We start from the raw sequence: 20,055 nt of genomic DNA, 5'->3' as shown, positions 1-20,055 counted from the left end.
CGAGAGACTGATGATGTGTGACAGTGATCATGTGATCATGAACCTTGTGTAGAAGCTGCTGCTGTAGTTCGGCTTGATGTCTTCTCAGAGTTTGAGCTTCTGACTGGAGTCAGTGTTGTTGAAGCGACTGGAGCTGCAGAAGATGAATGTTCAGACGCATCAGGACATTAACATCATATTTTCATATTGATCATGACATGCAGTTTGTGTTCAATCATCACAGCTTACAGTGGCAGTAGTTGAGAAGAGAGATGTTACTGTATCAGTTATTCCTGGTTTATATGAGAGTGAAACACAGTGAGCTGCTTCCCATAAACCTTCAGCTTTCCTGAATCAATGACATTCTTAAGCCTTAGAATTCCTAAAACTGCATACAAATCCTTAGAATTCCCAATATTGACGTCCCTCATGGGTCATACATGAAATATTGCATAAATCAGAAGAGTCTATTTTAGCCTAGTATGACCCATAGGAGGTCAATATTGGGGATTATAAGGATTTTTATGCAGTTTATGACTTTGACCACTAACATTTTATAATTGCCAAACGTATGAAGCCATCAGGAAGAGTAGAGCCAGTGTGTGAAAGTTTCCACAAATATGTCAGAAAAGAGTGTTTTCTCACCTGAATACTTGACAGTGTATCTGACTGAGGTCTTGACTTGATTTCTGAGAGTAAGCCGACATCTCCACTCTCTGTTGTTATCTTCATTCAGGAGTGTTGTAGTCAGAGTGATGTTACAGTGATCTGGAGCTGATATCTGATATCTGGAGTCTGTCGTCAGATCAACACCAGCCTGATTCACCCACAACAGCTCAAATCCCTCAGAACGAACCAGATCATCACAGGAGAATCCAGTATCTGAATACAACTGACAGGAGAGAGTCACAGAGCGGCCTGGACTGATCTCAGTCTGTGAGGATGAAGATGATGATGATGAAGATGATGATGATGAAGACACTGAAACTGAACACAAGACACAAATCACAGACTCTTCAATCATCATCTGAGTTTAATAAATAATTTTACAGTTAATTGACCACATAATCATAAACTTACCATGAAGAACATGCAGAAAAACACGTGCATCAGGTCCTTGTTGTTGGTCTCCTCCATACACATTTATCCATTGTGTGCAGGTGTATAATCCATAATCTTCTTCTGTGACGTTCTTGATGTTCAGAGAGCAGTCAGACTCCAGACTCAGTCTCTCATGTCTCTCTGTGTCTTTATTCTTTATCCCTTTAGTAATCAGTCCAACAACTCCTGAATGTCTGAATCTGTTAGTGTAGATCCATGTAGTTTTAGATTTGCAGTCAGGAAGAGCATTATTACAGGACAGAGAGACATTTTCACCAGAACTGATGAACTCATGATCCTCCACTCCACTGATACCTGAAACACAGTATATCTCAGTGATCATTATGATATTAATAAATATAAACTACCAGCATAAAAACCAGAAGAATCAAATCATACAGTCTTTTTCCTGTGTTTGATAGTTAATGCATTAATAAACATTTATGGATAAACCAAATCAAACGACTCTTTAAGAAGGAATAAGAAATACCCTGACTTTGAAACAAATTTAAATAATGTAATATCATCATCCAGACACAGTCGTGATGATACTGTACTTCTGTTCTCTGACCACACAACATCACTTCACTGAGCTGAACACTCGTTGTGTGTTTGATAGTAAGTTTATGATCAATCATGAGCTGAGTTTGGGAAGTAGTTAACAGTGAATTTGATCATGATTAGGGTCCTCTCAAGTAAAGTCATGACAAAATAATGCATTAACAAATCATTTAATACAATATGATTAAACATGCACTAGGAGAATATTTGTATTCCTTTACACCACCAGTACAACAAAACAAACAAACAAAAGATAAAGGTTATTTGTAGTTCTTTTATTATTTATTTACATTATTAAACACAGACTCATCAGTCAACATATATTAGAGTAAAATGGCAGCGTTACCGTAGCAACACAACTAACACGCCGAGAGCACCTGTAGTGAAGATATTTTAAGTTGAACTAAATAGTATCCACCTCTTCTATTTTTGACAGATTGTGGAACATCTAATGCAAGAGCTTTATACACTAAGCGTCACAACCCTTCAGTTTTGGATATTCTTCCTTTTAATGATCTCTCATTAACCATGAGTTCAATCAGGCCTACACGAATGCTTACTGGTTTTAAATGTGTTCGTTTGGGAATAAAGGCTACATTTAATCCACAGCACATCTCAACATTATCCTACTGTAAGATATAGAACAAAATCAATTTCGAATAAAGTTAAAGAAGTTACATATAAGGCCATTCATTTGATTTATCCAGTGAGAAGAGCTCAAGATTTTTTAGAGACATGGAGACTAAATGCGTCTTTTGTAATTTAGAAGAAGAATCCATAAATCATTTATTTTATGAATGTATATTGTTTTGGATTGATATTGAATATCTAATATTTAAATTCACAAAATCAAATATTCGACTGTCTGGTAAAGATATAATTTTGTTGAATAAAAATAAGAGTTTTGAGCAAAATGTGGTGATTAACTTAATAATTATGTAAAATACCATAAACAGAAATGGTCCAATAATAAACCTAACATTATATTATTTAAACTGAACTTAAGCATTATATTGAGGACCTAAAAGAAGCAAAAAAAAAAAAAAAGAAAAAAAAAGAAAAAAAAAAGAAAAGCAAACGGATGTCATTTTTGAATCCTTTTCTTTTTAGATTTGTTTTAATAAATTTTCCACTGTATAGTTTTCTCTTTTTTTTCTTTCTGTTGTTTCCTTTGATGCTCTAATGAATGTAATAGATAACAGTTGAACACACAGTGATCCTCTGATATGTGTATGTTGTTCTTGTAGCATTTAGGCAGATTTAAACTCTCATGTTTACCAATATCTTATACAAAATGTTAAGAATATAAATACATGCTGTTTTACTTTTGTTCCTTATTTATGTTATAAACATTAACACTTAGTACAGAAATGTAATAATGAGAATTGTCTGTGCAATATATTTGTGAATTTTACAAATGTTTATCCTCAAAATCTTTAGTTATATTTAATTACAATTATTTCTAATTATATTTAGCTATATCTAATTTGTTATATCTGTAATTGTATGCTACACATGACCCATAGGAGGTCAATATTGGGAATTATAAGGATTTTTTATGCAGTTTATGACTTTGACCACTAATAGTTTACAATTGCCAAAAGTATGAAGCCGTCAGGAAGAGTAGAGCCAGTGTGTGAAAGTTTCCACAAATCTGTCAGAAAAGAGTGTTTTCTCACCTGAATACTTGACAGTGTATCTGACTGAGGTCTGGAGTTGATTTCTGTGAGTAAGCCGACATCTCCACTCTCTGTTGTTATCTTCATTCAGGAGTGTTGTAGTCAGAGTGATGATACAGTGATATTGATCTGATGATGATGATAATACCTGATATCTGGAGTCTGTCGTCAGATTAAAACCAGCCTGATTCACCCACAACAGCTCAACTCCCTCAGAACGAACCCAATAATCACAGGAGAATCCAGTATATGAATACAACTGACAGGAGAGAGTCACAGAGCGGCCTGGACTGATCTCAGTCTGTGAGGATGAAGATGATGATGATGATGATGATGATGAAGATGATGATGATGAAGACACTGAAACTGAACACAAGACACAAATCACAGACTCTTCAATCATCATCTGAGTTTAAAAGGAGAATCTGCCCTTTTTAAATTGATCACATAATCATAAACTTACCATGAAGAACATGCAGATAAACACGTGCATCAGTTCCTTGTTTCTGTCCGTTCACATATTGTTGGCAGGTGTAAGATCCATAATCTTCTTCTGTGACGCTCTTGATGTTCAGAGAGCAGTCAGACTCCAGACTCAGTCTCTCATGTCTCTCATGTCTCTCTGTGACTTTCTTCTTTATCCCTCCAGCAATCAGTTCAACTGCTGAATGTCTGAAGCTGTTAGAGTAGATCCATGTAGTTGATTTGCAGTCAGGAAGAGCATTATTACAGGACAGACGCACATTTTCACCAGAACTGATGAACACATGATCCTCCACTCCACTGATACCTGAAACACAGTATATCTCAGTGATCATTATGATATTAATAAATATAAACCATACCAGCATAAAAACCAGAAGAATCAAATCATACAGTCTTTTTCCGGTGTTTGATAGTTAATGCATTAATAAACATTTATTGATAAACCAAATCAAACGCCTCTTTAAGAAGGAATAAGAAATACCCTGACTTTGAAACAAATGTAAATAATGTAATATCATCATATCTTGAACTCTTGATGTCAGCTTTGTCATAAACATTACTGGACGGCACAGGATTAGTTGATCCTCCTCTTCAAGCGTAGAAAATACACTAATAACTGCCCTTAAAAGCTCTTTATCTGTTCTGTGTTTCTCTCTTTCCTTCAAACTCACCCTACTGTGACTTATGCACAGCTAAATACAAAATAACAATTCAAAACCCACAAAGAATATTTGTGGAACAGTTCCCAAAGGAAGGAGCAAAACTCAGGGAAGGTTTGCTGGGATCAGTAGTTCACTCTCCATCCAGACACAGTCGTGATGATACTGTACTTCTGTTCTCTGACCACACAACATCACTTCACTGAGCTGAACACTCGTTGTGTGTTTGATAGGAAGTTTATGATCAATCATGAGCTGAGTTTGGGAAGTAGTTAACAGTGAATTTGATCATGATTAGGGCCCTCTCAAGTAAAGGCATGACAAAATAATGCATTAACAAATCATTTAATAAAATATGATTAAACATGCACTAGGAGAGTGATTGTATTATTTTTTTTTTTTTTTTTTTACATTTTTAATAATACAAATATTATATAAATTTTTTTTACTTATGTTTTTTATAACATCTATGAATTAATGCTATGTTTTGGGAGATTTGAAGTACTTCTGTGCCTATTTACTGCAAAATACCTCAGCTACACCATTAGCATGCATATGAAATATTACCTTTTAATAAAAAAAAAAATAAAAATAAAAAAACACATTAATGATGATCGAAATGAAATATGGGTTGTTTCTGGATATTGATCTCGGTGTGAGATGCATAATTCTTCATCATTGGTTAGAATTTTTTTGCAGATAATATAGTTCCCTTTCAAGGGAACTCCCGTTGCGTCGAGAAATGACGCTATGGGAACGCTTTGCGTGATGACGTCTTGAAGCACATGTAAAATCAGTCCAATGGTGTGGCGGAACGTCAGAGGCGGGTGACGTCACGTACCAGGAAACTATAAAAGCCGGCCCAAAACAGAAAACGAAAGCTTTCTGAGTCTTCAGTTGCGCTCTGTGTTGAAATCTGTCCTTGTTATTTGGTGTTGTCTGTCTTTATATATATATATATTGATTCAGTTATGGCGAGCAAGCAGCAGTATCGAGTGTGTGTCCATCCCTGCCCGCGTTATTTAACGGGAGGTGACACACACACTCTTTGTGTTGTTTGTTTGGGAGAGGAGCATGCCCAGTCAGCACTCGAGGGTGGTGACTGTGAGCATTGCTGTGCGCTTCCATTGCGTACGCTCCGATCCCGTTTGGCTCGGTTCAATCCCGACCACGTTCCCCAGGGCTCGGGTCCCGCCGCGGCTGAGGCAAATGGATCTGTCAGTGGATGTTGAGACGGGCTCTGCCTTATCTCAGCATCAATCTGACAGATCCAGTGCCTCTCATCAGGGTGTGGAAGCACGCATTGCGGTTTCTTCCCCCCCGATAGAGGCACCAATACTGCAACTGTCCAGCTCTGAGGAGTTGGATGTTGTGAGTATTGAAGCTGAGTCTGAGGATTCGCCACCTCAGTCTCATGCGTTTGAGGAACTGCTCGATGTTATTACTAGAGCAGTTGACAGACTATCTATTGAGTGGCCAGAGGATAGGCAGGACGTTCGTTCGAAAAGTAAGCTCGACGAACGCTTCCTGCCATCTCGTGCTCAGCCTCAGCGAAGAAGCCTTCCGTTTTTCCCCGATCTCCACACCGAGGTGTCGAGATCGTGGGGAAAACCGGTTTCATACAGAGTGTATGCACCACAAACATCTCACTATTCATCTATTCAGAAATATAAAGATTATGGTTATGGGGAGATGCCGAAGGTGGAGGAGACGCTTGCGAGCTATCTCTCTCCAGCAACGGCATCTTCCCTGAAAGCTCCTTCACTTCCCTCTAAGCCAGTAAAATATACTTCATCTCTGGTTCATAAATCTTATGCAGCCGCTGGTCAAGCTGCAGCGTGTCTGCATACGATGTCCATTATGCAAGCCTATCAGGCAGAATTATTGGGGGATTTAGAGGAGGGCGGGGGAATTGGTCCCGATACAGTGGCTGAACTACGCAGAGCCACAGATTTGTCTCTCAGGGCCACCAAGGAGACCGCTAAATCAATCGGGCGGTCTATGGCAGCCCTGGTGGCCACTGAGAGGCATCTGTGGCTCAACCTGAGTGATATAAAAGAGAAAGAAAAGCACGTTCTCTTAGATGCTCCGGTTTCCACTGTGGGTTTATTTGGCGATGCAGTAAACAGTGCGGTAGCTAAATCTCAGGAAGCTGCTAAACAGGCAGCTGCATTACAAAAACTTCTCCCCCGCCGTTCTTTCTATGAGGCTGCTGGGCGGGAGCAGCCTCACTCCTCTAAAAAGAGCGCTGAACACCGTGCCACTCAGAAGCAGAGCGTTTCCTCCCGTGCTCCCCCACAAAAACCTCGGGGACACGGAGGGCGCGCTCAAACCCAGCAGTCTTCGAGGGGTAAAACGGATCTGAGGACCGTTATTACTGCCAAGAAGGCTGCTGGGAAGAAGTCCTGACGTCCGAGGACCCAGGACAAATGAGGGTAGTTCCCCCCGAAGCAGAGCGGTTAACACCTCTTTTTACGGTGCCCGTCTCTCTTCGGTACCCTCAGGGGACCGTTCTGCCAACCCTGCCACCTCTGGTGTTACAGGGCGCAGCGGTCTCCGGCGAGCACATATCTCAAGGTCCACCCGGAAACGTAGTGGCCTCGGGATGCCCGCCCCCTCTGAGGAGGGTGCTAGAGCAGTCTGTTCGGTCGTTCCCTGCCGGTTCGCCGTTACAGGGCGTCGAACCGACTACTCAACAGCAACAAAATCCAGAAACCAGTCTCGAGAGGCTGGTACCTCTAGTAGAATCTTTGACAGCGTGGAAGCTACTGTCAAATGTTTCTCGTTGGGTCCTGCAGACCGTGGAAAAAGGGTATCAGATACAATTCAAGAAACGCCCACCTCGGTTTATGGGGGTCCTGCCCACAGTGGTGGGCCCCGAGCAGGTTCTGGTTATGGAACAGGAAGTGAACACTCTGTTAGAGAAAGGGGCCATAGAATATGTACCCCCCTCCAGCAGGGAAACCGGGTTTTACAGCCGGTACTTCATAGTTCCAAAAAAGGACGGGGGATTGCGTCCCATTTTAGATCTTCGAGTTCTGAACGAGTCAGTCATGCAGCTCAAGTTCAAAATGTTAACATTGAGGCAGATCGTGCCACAGATCAGGTCCGAGGACTGGTTTGTCACGATAGACCTCAAGGACGCATATTTCCATATATCCATCCGTCCGTGTCATTGGAAGTTCCTGAGGTTTGCTTTCGGGGGCAAAGCATACCAATATCGAGTTCTTCCATTCGGCCTAGCTTTATCACCCCGCACTTTCACCAAATGCATGGATGCAGCTCTGGCGCCACTGCGCCTCCAGGGTATTCGCATTATGAACTACATCGACGATTGGTTGATTTTAGCTCATTCGCATCAGATGGCGGTTCAACATCGAGATGTTGTTCTCGCCCACATGAAAGAGTTGGGGTTACGGCTGAACGCCAAGAAGAGTGTGCTTTCTCCACTACAGAGGACCACTTTTCTAGGCGTGGTTTGGGATTCTGTGTCGATGCAGGCGCGCCTGTCACCGCCACGGATAGATTCCATCCTTGCAGCTGTGAAAAGTGTAAAGCTAGGCCAGCTACTCACTGTCAAACAGTTCCAGAGACTGTTGGGTCTCATGGCAGCAGCTTCCAACGTGATACCTTTTGGACTGCTACACATGAGGCCCCTGCAGTGGTGGCTCAGGACCAGGGGGTTTTCCCCGAGGGGCAACCCATTTCGCACAATCAAGGTCACGCGGCGATGCCTACGTGCCTTGGTTATGTGGAAGAAGCCTTGGTTCCTGTCCCAGGGCCCAGTGTTGGGAGCTCCTTGTCGTCGCAAATTGCTAACGACGGATGCTTCCCTCACGGGCTGGGGAGCGATCCTGGAGGGTCGCTCGTCTCAAGGTCTGTGGGAAGACCATCATCGTTCCTGGCATATCAATCGCCTAGAGATGTTAGCTGTCTTCCGGGCTCTGAGGAGCTTTATCACAGATCTCAGGGGGCACCATGTGCTAGTACATACGGACAACACATCGGTAGTCGCCTATATCAACCACCAGGGGTTTGCGCTCGCGCCCGTTATCCAACTTGGCACGCCATATCCTCTTGTGGTCCCAGGGGAAGTTACTGTCACTCAGGGCAGCTTACATCCCCGGGGTACAGAATATAGGAGCAGACACTCTGTCGAGGCAGGGGCCGAGGCCCGGGGAATGGAGGCTCCACCCCGAGGTGGTGGAGCTGATATGGAGGGAGTTTGGCCAAGCACAAGTGGATCTGTTTGCGTCTCGAGAGACGTCTCACTGTCCACTTTGGTTCTCCCTCACGCATCCAGCTCCTCTGGGACTGGATGCTATGGTACAGACGTGGCCGAGGCTACGTCTGTACGCCTTTCCCCCAGTTGCTCTGCTCCCGGGAGTTCTGGAAAGAGTTCGCAGGGACCGGGTCCATCTACTTCTTATAGCCCCGCGCTGGCCGGGCAGAGTATGGTTTCCCGATCTTGTGTCCCTCCTCGACGGGCATCCTCTGGAGTTACCCGTCAGGAGGGACCTTCTGTCCCAGGCAGAGGGCTCGATATTTCACCCTCGGCCAGAACTGTGGAACCTGTGGGCTTGGCCTCTGAGGGGGCCCAGCTCATAGAGTCAGGTCTCTCAACCAAGGTTGTTGAGACCATTCTACAGTCCAGAGCTCCCTCCACGAGGAAACTTTATGCCCTGAAGTGGAGAGTTTTCACTTCTTGGTGTAGTGACCGTCGGTTGGACCCAGTCCACTGCCCAATTGGTACAGTGCTGGAGTTCCTGCAGGAACGGTTCACTGCAGGTCTGACCCCGTCCACTTTAAAGGTCTATGTGGCGGCCATAGGTGCTTACCACATTCCTTTGGGTGGAATGTCTGTGGGGAAAGACCCCTTGGTATCTCGTTTCCTTCGTGGCACTTGGAGGCTGAGGCCTGCAGTTCGCTCTAGGGTGCCACCTTGGGATTTGTCCTTTGTGCTACAAGGCTTATCCCAGGCCCCCTTTGAGCCCATTGAGGAGGTTCCTGAGAAGTTTCTTACTCTGAAAGCTCTTTTCCTTCTGGCTATTTCTTCTCTCAAGAGAATAGGGGATCTTCAAGCATTGTCGGTGGCTCCGTCATGCTTAGAGTTTGCTCCGGGTATGGTTAAAGCGTTCCTTCATCCGAGACCGGGTTATATCCCCAAGGTCCCCACTAATGTGGTCAGACCTGTTGTTCTGCAGGCCTTCTGTCCTCCTCCCTTTCAAAATGCTGACCAGGAGGCTAATAATTTGCTTTGCCCTGTGCGGGCGTTAGACGCTTACGTCCACAGAGCTGCCCTGTGGCGTAAAAGTGATCAATTATTTGTGTGCTTTGGGTCCCCTAACAAAGGGGGCCCGGTGTCTAAGCAAAGGATGAGCAAGTGGGTGGTCGAGGCTATCTCACTTGCTTATGAGGCGGCTGGGCAGCCTTCTCCTTTGGCTGTCCGGTCGCACTCGACGAGGAGTATGGCGGCCTCTAAGGCCCTTATTTCAGGAGTTTCATTACAGGACGTCTGTGATGCGGCAGGCTGGTCCTCACCGCACAGTTTCGTCAGGTTTTACTCTCTGGATCTAGACTCTGCTCCAGGGTCTCATGTTTTGTCTTCCTAGTGCTGCTCTACGGATTTCACACAGGACAGACATTTGTAGCTATGGAGGCGTTGGTATAGACGTTCCCATAGCGTCATTTCTCGACGCAACGGGAGTTCCCTTGAAAGGGAACGCCTCGGTTACGACTGTAACCTCGGTTCCCTGAAGAGGGAACGAGCGTTGCGTCGCCCTGCCATATCTCCTTCATGCCTGTCAGCTCGACTTCAGACTTTTACGAAGCTTTCGTTTTCTGTTTTGGGCCGGCTTTTATAGTTTCCTGGTACGTGACGTCACCCGCCTCTGACGTTCCGCCACACCATTGGACTGATTTTACATGTGCTTCAAGACGTCATCACGCAAAGCGTTCCCATAGCGTCATTTCTCGACGCAACGCTCGTTCCCTCTTCAGGGAACCGAGGTTACAGTCGTAACCGAGGCGTTTTGCAAAAAAGTGTAATTACCATACACTTCCAGCAGAGGCGCCATAGAGATCCATTCATTATTTTGGATGTGACTGACTGCTCTTATTACAGCTTTTGTTATGAATATATATATATATTTAAACATTTTAAAACACATTAAATCAGTATTTTTTGTTGTTATTTGAGGTCTTTTGAAGTGTCTTGTTTTTGCAATAATGCCACATAAATTTGCAGTAATGACACTAAAAGAAAAGACTTGAATGCAGTTACATATTATTTATTTCAATAATCCAAATGTATATAATTATTAACTTTAGAATAAGAAACACATTTTAGTACATCAAAGTAAATACCTGTGTGTGTGTGTGTGCGCGTGTGTGTGTCTGTGTGTGTGTGTGTGTGTGTGTGTGTGTGTGTGTGTGTGTGTGTGTGTGTGTGTGTGTGTGTGTGTAAGTGATCACGTTCGTTCCACATTGTATTTTAGTCCAGGAGTTTTAGGAAAAAAGGGTGAACAAATTGCAACAGAATCAAACTCAACTGATTTTGTATCCTCAATATGTCCTGAGTAAGGGGAAAAAAGCTCAGAAGAATCCCATTAGGGGAAAGTTCTGAAAAAGACCCAAATATATCCTATTCATACGCCTATTCATTATCTTTCTCACATGAATACACTGTAAAAAAAAATCCTAATTTTACAGAAAATAACTGTGATTTTTTGACGATCATTTTCTTTAATTTTAAATTGTACTCAAAACACTGTAAAATTACAAATAATATCTGTAAAATAAAAATTCAGCTGTTATTTTAGGTATTGTGACATTAATGACAAATTACAGTAATTCACATTTTTTATACAGAAAATTGATTGTATTTTTCATACAGTATTTTTTCTGTTTTCTTAAATTACATAAAAATGTATGTAAAATTACAAATATAATCTGTAATTTAACAGAAACAAAACAGTTAAATGATAAAATGGTCAAATGACTGTCAGCTCCCCAAAAAAACTGTAAAACATCCTAAATTAAATAAACTGAAAAACACTGTTATTTTACAGGTATTTCCTGAATAATCACGATCAAATACCTTCATTGTAAAAAAAAAATTGTAAAAAAAGGGTCAAATGACTGACAGCTGCGGCTGCCAAACAAAAACCATAAAATTAAAGTAAAATATTCGAATTTAAATAAACCGAAAAAACACTGTTATTTCACAGGTATTTACTGTATTATAATGATCAAACACCTTCATTGTAAAAAAAATCGTACAAAAAGGGTAAAATGACTGGCAGCTGCGGCTGCCAAACAAAAACCATAAAATTAAAGTATAATATGCTAATTTAAATAAAGTGTAAAAAAATTTAAAATAAATTTGATGTCACCATGATTGAGATCAGCGTCTGCTTTAGTTGGGCTCATGACCCTTGAGTATTTAACTATTGGTGTTCTGTGGCTGCTTTAACTGTGTATTTGATACACGTTTGTTATAGCAATAAATACTGGAGAAAATATCAGATGATCTTGGTCATTCATTGATGATGTTATAGTAATCATATGATGATCTGATTCACTGATTTGTCAGTCAAATCTCTGAATATATTAGCTTAGATTACATAATATGTAGATGGAATTTAGCTTTTTTCAAAGTCTATAAATGTCTTAATTTTATACATGACCCTTGAAATATTGTGGCATCAGTATTATAACAATCTGGAAAAAAAAGATATATTGTACAGAAAAAGTTTTGAGCTGGTTCATTTTTTTAGTAGTATAGAGACATCAAGAATCAACATATAAATCTCAACAATGGTGACAACCAACAAAGCCTTTTTGTGACTTTATAGTAATTCAGATTTTTTTTCATTGTCACCATTGTTGTGATTCATACGCTGATTCTTGATGTCTGAGTGAGTCTATGTGATCCTTTTCTGTATAATGACATCATAAAATTTGAGTATCACAGCACTGCAGAATTTTCTATAGCAGTTTTTTCATGCAAAATGAACAACTAATATTTAACGATTTAAATTCGGATATTTCACTTTAGGTGGTACTAATAAAGCAGGACACTACATGATGACTATTATTACTAAAAAGTGACCAACATTTTCTGATCTAAGTTTCTCTTGGATTGCTACAATTACAAATATGCATCAGAGACACACAGTTAATGCAGCCAGAGAAACATTAAAGTTAATCACTAAAAGTTCAAGAGCCCAACTAAAGCAAACACTGATCTCCATCATGGTGACATCAAACTTTATTCTTTTCAATAAAACTTCAACTTCTAAACCTCTGTTAATTCTCAATAAGAATGTTAGTATGAAAGAAATAAAGTCTGGATTGTAATAAGTGAAGATGCTGAGATCCTGAGAGATCTGGTAGTGTTTAATGTTCTGTTGGGGTTTAAAGTGTTTCTGTGTGGTGTGTTTCGTGTGTCACCATTGTGTTGAAGAGTAGAGCCTGAGCTTCAGTTCAGAATGAGCAGAGAAACACAGACGTTATGCTGCATGCTGCTTTATTTAACAGACAGTAACTGTGTAGTTGCTGATGCAGTGACGTATAGTCACAACAAATCATGCATATAATTAACTGCGTGTTTTACAGTAAAAAATTCAGAAAATAAATGTGAAATAACTGTGTGTTTCTGTTAAAAAAGATTTATGAAGATTTCTGTAAAAGTATTTTGCACTTATTTAAATTAGGATATTTTACATTAATTTTACGGTTTTTGTATGGCAGCCGCAGCTGACAGTCATTTGTTATTTTATGGGATTTTTTTACAGTGAAGGTGTTTGATCGTAATAATTCAGGAAATAGCTGTAAAATAACAGTGTTTTTCTGTAAAACATTTAAGGAAAATTTCTGTAAAAGTTTTTTGCACTTCATTTAAATTAGGATATTTTACTTTATTTTTACGGTTTTTGTTTGGCAGCCGCAGCTGACAGTCAATGACTGTTTTTTTAAGATTTTATTTTTTACAGTGTACCAATTACACTTATACACTCATAAATAGGTTTTACTTTGTACAATAATAATTTCTTCCTCCACAAAGGATTAATGCACAATTTGGAATAGTAAATAAATCAAGGTTAGAAACAAAAACTTTTTTTAATGACAATTGGTTTGGGAAAACAGTGAAGTTTTAGATCATGACTTTGCTCTCTTGCAGATTCAATGTGACAGGTGTTGTAGGTTGTTTCACATGTTCTGTGTAGGCCTACAGCTACCAGCTGCAGTAGTTCTGAAACAGAATGGTTCTGTGTGTTGTGCAGGACGCAGTAAAAAGGGACAAACAACAGGTAAACAGTTAGCCTATATGGTAAATATGTGACATGGCCCATCATCATTTTGAGTTGCTCCTTTGACCAAGACACAATTTTTCCATTAAATCTCTGTTTTTTGTGAAATTTAATTTTAGGCTTATTAGATTGTTTTTTTGTTTTGTTTTGTTTTTGTTTTTTCTGACACAATTTTTAAATTGCTTGCTGTCATTAACACTTTTTGTTCTTATATATATACACTACTGGTCAAAAGTTTTAGATTGGTTATATTTTTTATGTTTTTAAAAGAAGTCTCTTCTGCTCACCAAGGCTGCATTTATTTGATAAAAAAAACAAGAAAAAAAAAACTGTATTATTGTGAAACATTATGACAATTTAAAATGACTGTTTTCTATTTTAATATATTTTAAAATGTAATTTATTCCTCAGATGAAAGCTGAATTTTCAGCATCATTACTCCAGTCTTTCTTCAGTGTCACATGATCCTTCAGAAATCATTCTGATATGCTGATTTTATGCTCAAAAAACATTCATTATTATTTTCAATGTTGAAAACTGTTGTGTACATTTTTTTTCCAAAATTCTTTGATGAATAGAAAGTTCAAAAGAACAGCATTTATTTAAAATAGAATATTTTCTAACATTATAAATGTCTTTACTGTAACTTTTGATCAGTTTAACTCATCCTTGATGAATAAAAGTATTGATTTATTTTATTTCTTTCTCCCAAAAATAAAAATAAAATTCTTACTGACCCCAAACTTTTGAACGGTAGTGTTTAATGTTACAAAAGCTTTAGATTTCAGATAAATGCTGTTCTTTTGAAGTTTCTATTCATCATAGCATCATGAAATAAAAATGTAAAAAACTGTTTTCAACATTGATAACAATCAGTAATGTTTCTTGAGCATCAAATCATCATATTAGACTGATTTCTGAAGGATCATGTGACACTGAAGACTGGAGTAATGATGCTGAAAATTCAGCTTTGATCACTTAAATTGTAATAATATTTCACAATATGACTGTTTTTGTTTGTATTTTTAATCAAATAAATGCAGCCTTGGTGAGCAGAAGATACTTCTTTTAAAAACATTAAAAATCTTACCAATCTAAAACTTTTGACCGGTAGTGTACATATGTATATATATGTATATATACTGTATATATATAATTTTTTTTATCAAAACAAAAAATCTAAAAAAAATTGTCATTACTTTAGAGAAAGAGAATGAAGCATTATAAATAAACATTGTGATATCAAAATGATAGATCACGTCACATCTTATATGAATAGAGATGTCCTTCTATTTATATATTACTTTATTTTATTTGTTTGTTTGATGTATCAAAGACTTTTTTTTCTCTTTTTTAGAAAACATCAAAACAATGTATAGTGGCAATGGATTTTTTAATTTTTTTTAAACATTAAATACAGAATAATACTAAACAGTTGCATGGTTCGTATTGATTTTAAAGTTTTACTTTTATAAATAGTTTCCAAATATATGTAAATGTCAATTTTAAATTGTTTAAAAATATTTATTTTTCAATCCACTTTGGTTATAGGCCTAGTAATAAGCCATAATAGTTATGAAATCACATATAAATATTTATCTATATCAATTGTAAAACATTTAAATATCACTTTCTTCAAAACAATATCAGCTTCAATATGAGTGGCTCATGGGCATAACATATACAATTGTCTTCCACATCAACTTTAAAGCACAAGTGTCTAATGAGTGTAGGCCTACTACTCAGTGTTATGTATCTTATGAAAACTCATTAACTTTGTTCGTTATAGAATATCTATGAGGTGTCATCTATAATTTACTCCAATCTAAAACATGTTTCTTGAACAGAAAGTTCAATGTATTTGTAACATCAAGAATATATTTTGTTTAGACAATGGAGCATAAGCAATTATTACATCCATAACTTAAAAAATGTTTATTATTCAGCCTAAATTGGGAAGTACTCCAAGTGTCTCTAATCCAATAAGCCTCAAAAGTTCTCTGGGAATTGCATACAATTAAATATTAGCTAAATATTTGTAAGTTCTATCAAACTAAAGATACCATCATCTTTAATCAATTTCCACAACCAAAATTCACAAACCAATTGTCATTTAAAAAAAGTTTTTGTTTCTAACCTTGATTTATTTACTATTCCAAATTGTGCATTAATCCTTTGTGGAGGAAGAAATTATTATTGTACAAAGTAAAACCTATTTATGAGTGTATAAGTGTAATTGGTATGTTATTAACATGAAAATTGCATTTTAGTAAAAACTCTGGTGCCTTTTGAAATATAGCATTTGGTTTTACAGTTATAAGACATGCAACTACTTTTTTCACTGTTATACTAGCCTACATAATGGTGATATTACAAAATCCCAATACCATAAGTTCACATTTGTTAATATTTAAAGAAACAGACGAAAATTAAATAAATCTCTTGATTGTTTAACTTCTGTATGTTTTCTTCAATAAAGGGATGTCATGAGCTAACTGTATGCACTTAATTTCTTTTTCCTCTATGAAAATATGACAAAACATGTATTTCTTAATGTGAATGGTCATTACTTGTGAAATCAATCTAATTTCACAGCTTTGTCAAATTCCTCTTTTAATATCAATTAGAAAAAAATAAAAAATTGAAAACCTGTAAAAATGTTCCAAGGGTTGGTGAATAAATCCCAGGTGGTGTGACATCATCAGGTCACATGACCAGGAAGTTATATAGATTTGTGTATTTCAAAAATTAATTAAAAATTTACGAAATGACATTTTCCAAATCCAAGTCGTGTATGGTGTGCTCCAAGGGTTGGTGAATACATTTCAAGTGGTGTGACATCATCAGGTCACATGACCAGGAAGTTATATAGATTTGCGTATTTCAAAAATTCATTAAAAATTTACTAAATTACATTTTCCAAATCCAAGTCGTGTATGGTGTGCTCCAAGGGTTGGTGAATACATTACATGTGGTGTGACATCATCAGGTCACATGACCAGGAAGTTATATAGATTTGCGTATTTCAAAAATTCATTAAAAATGGACTAAATTACATTTTCCAAATCCAAGTCGTGTATGGTGTGTTCCAAGGGTTGGTGAATAAATCCCAAGTGGTGTGACATCATCAGGTCACATGACCAGGAAGTTATATAGATTTGCGTATTTCAAAAATTCATTAAAAATTTACTAAATTACATTTTCCAAATCCAAGTCATGTATGGTGTGCTCCAAGGGTTGGTGAATACATTACATGTGGTGTGACATCATCAGGTCACATGACCAGGAAGTTATATAGATTTGCGTATTTCAAAAATTCATTAAAAATAGACAAAATGACATTTTCCAAATCCAAGTCGTGTATGGTGTGTTCCAAGGGTTGGTGAATAAATCCCAGGTGGTGTGACATCATCAGGTCACATGACCAGGAAGTTATATAGATCTGTGTATTTCAAAAATTCATTAAAAATAGACGAAATGACATTTTCCAAATCCAAGTCGTGTATGGTGTGCTCCAAGGGTTGGTGAATACATTCCAAGTGGTGTGACATCATCAGGTCACATGACCAGGAAGTTATATAGATTTGCGTATTTCAAAAATTCATAAAAAATACACCAAATGACATTTTCCAAATCCAAGTCGTGTATGGTGTGCTCCAAGGGTTGGTGAATAAATCCCAGGTGGTGTGACATCATCAGGTCACATGACCAGGAATTTATATAGATTTGCGTATTTCAAAAATTCATTAAAAATAGACGAAATGACATTTTCCAAATCCAAGTCGTGTATGGTGTGCTCCAAGGGTTAGTGAATACATTACATTTGGTGTGACATCATCAGGTCACATGACCAGGAAGTTATATAGATTTGCGTATTTCAAAAATCCATTAAAAATAGACGAAATAACATTTTCTAAATCCAAGTCGTGTATGGTGTGCTCCAAGGGTTGGTGAATAAATCCCATATGGTGTGACATCATCAGGTCACATGACCAGGAAGTTATATAGATTTGCGCATTTCAAAAAATTCATTAAAAATACACTAAATGACATTTTCCAAATCCAAGTCGTGTATGGTGTGCTCCAAGGATTGGTGAATACATTACATGTGGTGTGACATCATCAGGTCACATGACCAGGAAGTTATATAGATTTGCGTATTTCAAAAATCCATTAAAAATAGACGAAATAACATTTTCTAAATCCAAGTCGTGTATGGTGTGCTCCAAGGGTTGGTGAATAAATCCCATATGGTGTGACATCATCAGGTCACATGACCAGGAAGTTATATAGATTTGCGCATTTCAAAAAATTCATTAAAAATACACTAAATGACATTTTCCAAATCCAAGTCGTGTATGGTGTGCTCCAACGGTTGGTGAATACATTACATTTGGTGTGACATCATCAGGTCACATGACCAGGAAGTTATATAGATTTGCGTATTTCAAAAATCCATTAAAAATAGACGAAATAACATTTTCTAAATCCAAGTCGTGTATGGTGTGCTCCAAGGGATGGTGAATAAATCCCATATGGTGTGACATCATCAGGTCACATGACCAGGAAGTTATATAGATTTGCGCATTTCAAAAAATTCATTAAAAATACACTAAATGACATTTTCCAAATCCAAGTCGTGTATGGTGTGCTCCAAGGGTTGGTGAATACATTTCATGTGGTGTGACATCATCAGGTCACATGACCAGGAAGTTATATAGATTTGCATATTTCAAAAATTCATTAAAAATACACCAAATGACATTTTCCAAATCCAAGTCGTGTATGGTGTGCTCCAAGGGTTGGTGAATAAATCCCAGGTGGTGTGACATCATCAGGTCACATGACCAGGAAGTTATATAGATTTGCGTATTTCAAAAATCCATTAAAAATAGACGAAATGACATTTTCTAAATCCAAGTCGTGTATGGTGTGTTCCAAGGGTTGGTGAATACATTACATGTGGTGTGACATCATCAGGTCACATGACCAGGAAGTTATATAGATTTGCGGATTTCAAAAATTCATTAAAAATAGACAAACTTATATTTTCCAAATCCAAGTCGTGTATGGTGTGCTCCAAGGGTTGGTGAATACATTACATGTGGTGTGACATCATCATTTTTCACCAATCTAAGTTGTGTATTATATGCTGCATGTGTGTATAAATACATTGTTGGTCATTTGAGGTATTTACATAAAACAACCACAAAGTTACATAGCCTAGATGTATTTAATTTAAAACATTCAGTTTAATGTATAACATATATATAAATCATATACAAGTAAAAAATTGGCTTAATCTATTTTTAATCCATTTACTAACATCAACTACATACGTAAAAGGATCACGTTTTTAGTGTTTTTGTGGAATAATGCACATACTTTACCAACTTTGTTGCCGATTTGGCACTTTTGAGACACTCCCTAACTTGAAGTGCCCAAGTGGGGATAGTTGTGAGGACTTTTTCACTTCCAATTCTTAAAACAATGACATCATCGAATAATATTAAAATTCACTTTTGACATTATGCTTTACAATGTGACCTAGACGAGATACAGCATCATCCACGACTATTAAGCCATTACATATCAATTAATGCTGCAGAAAAGATCGAATGTCTAACGAATGTCCAACATAAAACCTACTTTACCGCACCAGCTAGATCAACATTACAATAACATACAGATCATATTCTAACATTTCATCATGTTGAGCTATATAACATTGATTAGTTTTATGTAAATGTGCTCACCTGTTTAATAAAGTACATGTAGGAGCGGTCGAAGTCTCGGACGTGGAGCTCTCGTTTATATACGGTCTATGGGAGCTCTAGGCATCTCGAAAACACCGCGCTGATATTGATTCTCGTTTTAGTTCTCCTTTTGTATCCAAAGTCTGCTTGCCATGGTCCATAACGTTTGAACGAAACAACAGCAGCGTGCAAATAGACATTACGAACTACAAAGTTGTCCGCGTCAGTCGCTTTGGTTACTATCAGACGGCTCGGGCTCTAGCTCTGGTTACTATGGCAGCACGAGCGGAAACCAGGGACAACGCGGATATGACGCCATTGACGCGACAAAACGGAAATAAAGAAACGTGACGTGTCTTCGAATTAAATTACAAATTTCTCCTGGTTTGAAAGTTGCTGGAAACAGTCGGAATAATGTAAGTACACAACTAAAAAATGAAGAGTTTGGTTCCAAAACGCGATAAATCCATTTTGATTAATTTGAGTAAAAATGTGTTTTCTTTACCAAGAATGTGGCAAG

The 20,055-nt window shown here is 38.1% G+C and overlaps 2 protein-coding genes across 2 annotated transcripts in view; both read right to left on the bottom strand.

Annotated features, from left to right (window-relative positions):
• LOC309498939 (uncharacterized protein) overlaps positions 1-20,055 on the bottom strand; it is a 259,849-nt gene that overhangs the window by 18,037 nt on the left and 221,757 nt on the right. Inside the window, exons 5-6 of the mRNA XM_082169924.1 lie at positions 3,321-3,686; positions 44-133 (exon numbers count right to left, since the gene is read on the bottom strand). Of these exons, the coding sequence (XP_082026050.1) occupies positions 44-133; positions 3,321-3,686 (456 nt within the window). The remainder of the gene's footprint in view (positions 1-43; positions 134-3,320; positions 3,687-20,055) is intronic.
• LOC309514142 (uncharacterized protein) overlaps positions 3,716-20,055 on the bottom strand; it is a gene marked incomplete at both ends in the record, with an annotated part of 73,425 nt that continues 57,085 nt past the window's right edge. Inside the window, 2 exons of the mRNA XM_082190286.1 lie at positions 3,716-3,726; positions 3,784-4,110. Coding sequence (XP_082046412.1) covers positions 3,716-3,726; positions 3,784-4,110 — 338 coding nt within the window. The remainder of the gene's footprint in view (positions 3,727-3,783; positions 4,111-20,055) is intronic.

The sequence above is a fragment of the Leuciscus leuciscus genome (genome assembly GCF_965113295.1).
Source record: "Leuciscus leuciscus genome assembly, chromosome: 1".
Lineage (NCBI taxonomy): Eukaryota > Metazoa > Chordata > Actinopteri > Cypriniformes > Leuciscidae > Leuciscus > Leuciscus leuciscus.
Note: the sequence above shows the minus strand (reverse complement) of the source record. Positions and strands in the feature narration are given on the sequence as shown.